A 6,357-nucleotide genomic window follows, 5' to 3' on the forward strand; every position below is an offset into this window, starting at 1 on the left:
TGACGCACTTTTCCCGCGTCTTGAGTATGTCCTGGTTCACGCGCTCGTAGCCCAGAGGCTCGAGCTGTCTCCAGTAGAATGTGCTCTTGCCTGCGCCGGGCGGACCGCAGAACAGCACGACGTCTTGCTTGTTCTTTCTCGCGAAGAGGGGCGTCTCGTCCGCGCCCTCGCCTGGGTCTGTACCTCCGGCTTCGACGTACGGGTGCAGCGCGAGGTCAAACTCCCTCGCAAAGACGCGCGGCGGCTCGTCGAGGAAGAACTCCTCGGGCGTCTTGAAGGGGACGCCGATGTTGTGCGCGAGGTTGCGGTCCGAGCAGCTGAAGTCGCGGGCCGTCGCGCCGACAGCGACGCGCCCGCCGGCGTCGCCTACGAAGAGGCTGCTCGCGAGGTCGACGTCGTCCGTGATGTCGTGATCGCGGCAGAGCTCGTGCCACATGCCGGGGCGGGGCTTGCGGAACATGTCCTTTGCCGTGGCGGCGTAGAGGGTGATGGGCAGGTCGAGCTGGGCGAGGACGGCGGCGCATTTCGTCTTGAAGTCGGAGACGCGCTTGGCGGCGTTTGCTTTGGGGGTTTTGGATTTGTGGTCCGGGTGTAGGGTTAGGCCGGCTTGGTTGGAGAGGATGATGAGGCGGTAGCTGGGTGGACAGAGGTTAGCGGGGGTGCATCTTAGGTCCATGTCAAACAGCTTGGGGAAGGTGATTGTTTGTACTTTTCATCGTTGTAGAGTTGTTTGAGGCGGGTCGGCACAGAGGGGTGCCACCATTTCCAATCATTGCCGTCGGAGGCGTGCTTCTTGCCTGAAGATGTTGCGATGAGGGTCGAGTCCTGGGCTGTTAGCCGTGTGGGGCCTCAGGAGTACGGGCTACAATTTCGCATACCAGATCAAAGGCGGCTACTTTCCGCCTCTTATTTGTCGAAGTCTCTTCTTTGGCTTCAGGTTCGTACTTGGCAACGAGCAAGGTTGCTGGCGTGTCGTTTTTAGGGGCGCGCTCTGACCAGACGGTGCGGTCCTTGGGTTTCTGGGATGTCGGGGTGAAGAAGTTGGCGACCGCTCCCTCTGCATCTTGTCAGTGTTGATCATGGGAGAAAGGCGAGGTGTAGATGTGTGGCTCACTTGTGGTGCCGGAAGCGAGCTTCCTCTTGAGAGGGGGTGGTGATACTGGTGCATCGGAGGGCTTGCGCTTGGACGAGGAGGACATGGTGGCCGGTAGATGCGTCCGATTGATGTAGAGAATGGGGAATGGATGTCTAGATATCCTAGTGAGTTTGATGGAGAGTCGATTATATAGGCATGGCATTGGGCTGCTGCCAGTCTTCAATGGCTGCCTGTTGCTGAACCTGCCTCGTGCTTCGCTTGGCTGCTCAGTTCTGGATGAAGTGGGGGAAGACCCCGAAAGCGCGCTTCGCCAAAGCTCCAGCGCGCGTTGCAGTGCGCGCAGGGGACGGGAAACCACGTGACATGCAAGGCTCATGTGAACCCAAATGATGCCAGGCAAGTGAAAGGCAGCTTACCTCAGCAGAAGCCTTATCACTCACTGAATCAACACGAGCACAGAAGCTCACCTCCAGACCTGCCATCACCAACCTTGAAGGAAGCCCTCAGCACCCCTCACACGGTCGATCGACAAAGGGTCACCCGTGGATTTCTCCGCCATGTACGAAGTCTTTCTGTCCACCATTGTCGCCGACGAGGACATCAAGGCAACATGCTCCATCCTCGCCGGCCTCTGTGCCATGCCACCCTGGGAGAGCCTCCATCGCGTCCTCTACTTCAAAGGCCCCTCACGACCCAATGGCATCTCAAACCAGAACTCCATCGTCAAATCCCAGCGTAAAGATGTGCCCGGCCTGTGGAAAGACCTTCATCAGCAGCTGAGTCGCCAGTCCTACGTCATCCAGGCCCGTTACGAGGTCTTCAAGGACAAGGACTTTGGCACCGAGACGCCTGCCGACTTTGACGCCCGCGCCGGCGTCCTGCGCTGGACCGACTTTCCCGACCCGCCGCACAAGGGTTCTGCCGTCACGCAGCGCAAGAAGAACGAGATTTGGGAGCAGCGCAACCTGCCCTCCATCATGCGCGACAACAAGTACCAGTACGGCCGCCTCCTGCACCACTCCATGCCTTATGCCTTGTGCAATACCATGCCTTATGCCTTATGCAATACCATCCCTTGCCATGCCCACAGTGAGCATGACCACACAAAACGCTAACCCAAACCCCAGGCTCAAAAGCGAGGCCATCGAGGAGACGTTTCAGTTCTACCGCGACGACGCCGAGTTCTGCCTCTTCCGCCACTACCAGCTGCCCCCGACCCCGGACGGCACGCCCCTCGCCCGCGTCGGCGCCTGGGAGACGGGCTTCACCCCCTCCGATCCGGCCCGCCGCTGGATCTTCCTCGTCAAGGTCCACGTCCTGCAGGACAACAAGCCCGACGAGATCCTCAAGGCCCACGAGCAGCTGGCCAACATTCGCCGCGACCTCGAGGGCGTCTTTGAGTTCAAGACGTTCGACCGCCGCATTCACGACACGCGCGTCGCTGTCGAGATGCGCAACGCCCCGGCTCCGCTGCCGCAGGTCATCCGGGCGACGTAGCTTTTATTCTTTCGTTCTTCGTCTATGTTTTTCATCTCCCTTTCTCTCTTTCACTAAGCGAGGCGTTGGCTGGCAGGTACATCTGATTGATTCTATCTTCTCTTAAGGTCAAAGTCTAACATGGTGATGAGTTGTGATGTGTTTCGAGTTCATCGAGTTTCCTATCCGGCCTCGTCTAGCCTCACAGACCTTCTTAGTCTCTACCAGCTATTGCTGGTCCCACAGCAATTGACTCAAGGGCCATACAACTGGCAACGAGCGCCGATATAGTTGCTCGCCACTCTCCATGGAGGCTTTCGGCCTCTTATGTTAGCTTTCCATGGACGAAAGCTCCATCAGTAGACTTACAGCATCATCTACCGACGTTCCTCCTGGCTGTTGCCGCCGCCGGCCATCCGGGTGACGCACCTGGCGTCCCTGGCTGGCTCACAAGATGGAGAGTCAAGGGTATGAATGAAAGATTGAGAATGAGTTGTGTGCCTCCACCGACATCCAACGTGCGGTCCATCGTAGCATATTGATTGACGATGCCTCCCGACACGTTGATCAGATCCACCGAGCTGGTCTCCCAGACGCAGGTGTCCTCCTCCTGTATCTCAAAATCTGCTGGCTTCCATGCTAGGGCGCAAGGCAGACAGACTGCTCATACAGGTCGCTTCGCTTCACGGAAAAAAAAATCTGGGCAAGGCAGCCTCCACCAGGCTGCCACATCTTGATGCGATGCCTACACTTTTTAAGGTGGACTGCTTTAAAGAAGCCCAGACGGCAGCCTGGGGCTGAATGCACACACATAGGCGTAAGACCACCATGCCTAAACAGGTAAACGAGGGGTTGCAGTGTCGATCACCCCAGCCTGGCACGACAAGGCGACTTCATGTCAAGCTCGCATTGCATCCTTGGGAGTGTGCCGAATTCACAGGCCTGCATGTTTTTCCCCCGCTCGTTTACCTGTTTTACCGCCATCCCGTCGATAGCACCATGGGCCAATCCATCACACAATGGCGTCCATATTTCAAGTCATGTCACTCGATGAGGCCGGGCTGACGATTCGCGACCACAAGAAACGAAAGTATTCACCCAAGACCCGAGCCGGCTGTGTCTCTTGTAAACAGAGGAGAGTCAAAGTAAGCTTCTGCCGAGCCAAAACACGGCAACAGTCGCTCAAACTTTACAGTGCGATGAGACTCAGCCTACATGTCTACGCTGTCACAGAAACCAGCGGACCTGTCTGTACGACAAGACGCCCCTAACGTCCGGCCGTCATCCACGACGCAGCCCGGTCGCGGGACAGAGCCCGCAGTCGGGCACATTCTCGTCCTCGGCGGCCTTGGTGGCCCAGCCCGCCTTTGAGCTCCCGGTTCCGGTAGACGCCGCGACCAAGTATGGAGGCACCCCAGCCGGCGTGCTTCTCCAGTTCTTCAACGAGAACCACGACAACATGCTCGCCGGTGCCCCTCTCCATGCAGTATGGGACATGGCCTGTACGTATCCCCACCTCCTGACAGCCATCCTCGGCGCATCAGCATGCTATCTCAGACATCACACTGCCAACCCCGCCGCCCACCAGATAGCAGAGATGTACCAGCAGACCCTCACGATCCAGTCGTTGCAGGCGTCCCTCGCAAAGCCCCTCTCCCGAGACCGCGCAGACGCGCTCCAGATGACAGCCATCTTCCTCAACCTCCTAGCCTTCACTGCCGTCCCAGATGAGAACCCCCTCGCCTCGTGGGTCTTCAGCACCGCCCCCGATCGCCTCGGTTGGATGAACATACTCCTAGGCTTCAAGCCCCTGCTCATCATCACGGCCGCCTTCCGCCGTGGCAGCCTCATGACGCCCATGTACGCATCGGCCGATGACGAAGAGGGCACCTTTACGCGCCCCGACCTCGTCGTCGACCTGCCGCCCGCGTGGTCTGCTTTTCTGGCCCGCACCACGCGCCGCGCTGAACTGTTCGCGGAACCAGTGTACATCCTCGCGGCCACGAGGCTGGTGGCGCCCCGACCGGAGAATGTCTACCAGTACATGCAATTTGTCGGGCGCGTGGAACCGGCGTTCCGCGACCTGCTGCTCGCGGGCGACGAGCGGGCGCTGTGGGTGTTTGGGTACTGGCTTGGGCTCGTCGGGCGGTTTGACATGTGGTGGTCGAGGATGCGCATACGGAGGGACTTTGAAGCGATTGTCATGTTTCTTCGTGCCAGGGGGCTTACGGAAAGGGGACACGGCGAGGGAGACATGTGGATGGAGCTGCTGGATGACCTGGAAGGGCTGCGTGCGCAGTGGTCTGTGGCCATGCGGCGACCGACCCGTCTTCCTCTCGCTTCATGACGAGTGCGTTTGGGTGGTTGAGTGTGGTTACGGAAGAGATTCAATCTGCGGCTGATTTGAAGCGCAGCCAGCGTCGCTGGTTGACAGTGCAGCTCATCCGACTGGTATACCTACGTTTTACATGTAGTCCTTACCCCAGTCTGCCTGCATCGACCCGATCCACATGAGCAACATCCATATTGTCAACTCCACAATCCCACATTCAGGGCATCGCAACCTACGCACCTTTAGCCGAAATTGCCTCACCCCGCTCCCCAAAGCAGATTGCGCCGCCGCAGGAGCCAAGACGCTCATCACAGGGGGGCTGGCGCAACGGCAGCGCGTTGGATTCCAGCTGTGTGTCTCGCTCCAGAGCACGTCGCAACCCAAAGGTTATCCGTTCAAATCGGGTGTCCCTCATCGACTATTCCTTTTGTCTTTTTGCCTTGCGCTAGCGTGTTGAAGGCTATTTCCATTTGCACTATGCCAGTTTCTGCTTTTGAAGAACATTGATGCGGGTAATGGAAGAGAGGTGCTACACAGGCTATGCGAATGAGATCGTGTGCCTGTAGCTTTATTAAAAGCCAGATCCGGGCAAACTTTGATGATGCAGCAGTTTCAATTCTTCGACTGAGAATCCCGAGCAGAAAAGACTGGAAAGTTGCACGCTTGTCATGACAATCAGACACACCAACACGCTTCCATTGTATCTAAGAATGGAGCTACGAAAAGCTCAACTAGGATTGTAGGCGGGCGATTCCGACATCTTGTAAGGGCCAGCTCTCGTGACGTGCTCATACAGACAGACCTTTCATCGGCAGATAGAGTTGTTTGCCTACGGTTCTCATGAACTACAATTTAGACTTCGACGCAGCGAGTAACGTATTCGCAACGATCACCTGGATGACACATCAACACCTTGCATAGTCTCAGACCCGGGGCCATGGAGTTCCTGGCAGAACCCTATCAGTTGACACGTCATTGTTCGACTAACAAAGCCAATTCGAGAAACCCATGTCCAGCAAGTCGGTAGGTGGGTGTGAGAGATGTCCCCCACCAAGTCACGCCAATATTATGAGTCCTTGGCAGCATTACCCAGCCGCATCCTGTCAAAACCTCTGAGCCTGATCGTCAGTCAAGTCGTACATACATCGTTATACATGAACCGGAACGTCGACTGCGAGATGCAAGTCTTCTCAATGACAGTCTGGGAGAAAGTAGCCTTCACGGACTCCTCCACACACGCCTCTGTGCTTGCTCCGATGTCCAATGATCTTGTTTCCGGTCAACGAGGCGTCATATCGCTGGCAATTCGAAACAAATCCCGAAAGGCTAGCTGCAGTTCCGTACGCCGCCCAAGACACATCCAGACGTCCGGAAAACCGAAGAGAGCTGACAATTGATTGCTGATCGCCGCTCTTGTGCGGCAGTTTCAGCAGACGGCAACTTGCGTCGAGCA

General features: G+C 57.2%; 3 protein-coding genes and 1 non-coding gene across 4 annotated transcripts in view; 3 read left to right on the plus strand and 1 right to left on the minus strand.

The window, feature by feature from the left end:
• VDAG_03864 (bifunctional polynucleotide phosphatase/kinase) overlaps positions 1 to 1,199 on the minus strand; it is a gene marked incomplete at both ends in the record, with an annotated part of 1,796 nt that extends 597 nt beyond the window's left edge. The window contains 3 exons of the mRNA XM_009653948.1: positions 5 to 685; positions 879 to 1,057; positions 1,115 to 1,199. Of these exons, the coding sequence (XP_009652243.1) occupies positions 5 to 685; positions 879 to 1,057; positions 1,115 to 1,199 (945 nt within the window). The remainder of the gene's footprint in view (positions 1 to 4; positions 686 to 878; positions 1,058 to 1,114) is intronic.
• Positions 1,200 to 1,653: 454 nt separating this feature from the next.
• Positions 1,654 to 2,593, plus strand: VDAG_03865 (uncharacterized protein; the record flags this gene model as incomplete). The annotated part of the gene is made up of 2 exons (XM_009653949.1): positions 1,654 to 2,093; positions 2,224 to 2,593. The coding sequence occupies 2 exons, from the start codon at positions 1,654 to 1,656 to the stop codon at positions 2,591 to 2,593; spliced, it is 810 nt and encodes a 269-aa protein (XP_009652244.1).
• A 998-nt stretch (positions 2,594 to 3,591) lies between these two features.
• Positions 3,592 to 4,919, plus strand: VDAG_03866 (uncharacterized protein; the record flags this gene model as incomplete). Its single annotated transcript, XM_009653950.1, has 2 exons — positions 3,592 to 3,662; positions 3,806 to 4,919. The coding sequence occupies 2 exons, from the start codon at positions 3,592 to 3,594 to the stop codon at positions 4,917 to 4,919; spliced, it is 1,185 nt and encodes a 394-aa protein (XP_009652245.1).
• Positions 4,920 to 5,217: 298 nt separating this feature from the next.
• On the plus strand, positions 5,218 to 5,318 carry VDAG_20123. Its single transcript has one exon. It is a non-coding gene; the product is annotated as a tRNA-Trp (tRNA).
• The last annotated feature ends 1,039 nt before the right edge of the window (positions 5,319 to 6,357 follow it).

Source organism: Verticillium dahliae, genomic scaffold, assembly GCF_000150675.1.
Source record: "Verticillium dahliae VdLs.17 supercont1.6 genomic scaffold, whole genome shotgun sequence".
In the NCBI taxonomy this organism is placed as follows: Eukaryota; Fungi; Ascomycota; class Sordariomycetes; order Glomerellales; family Plectosphaerellaceae; genus Verticillium; species Verticillium dahliae.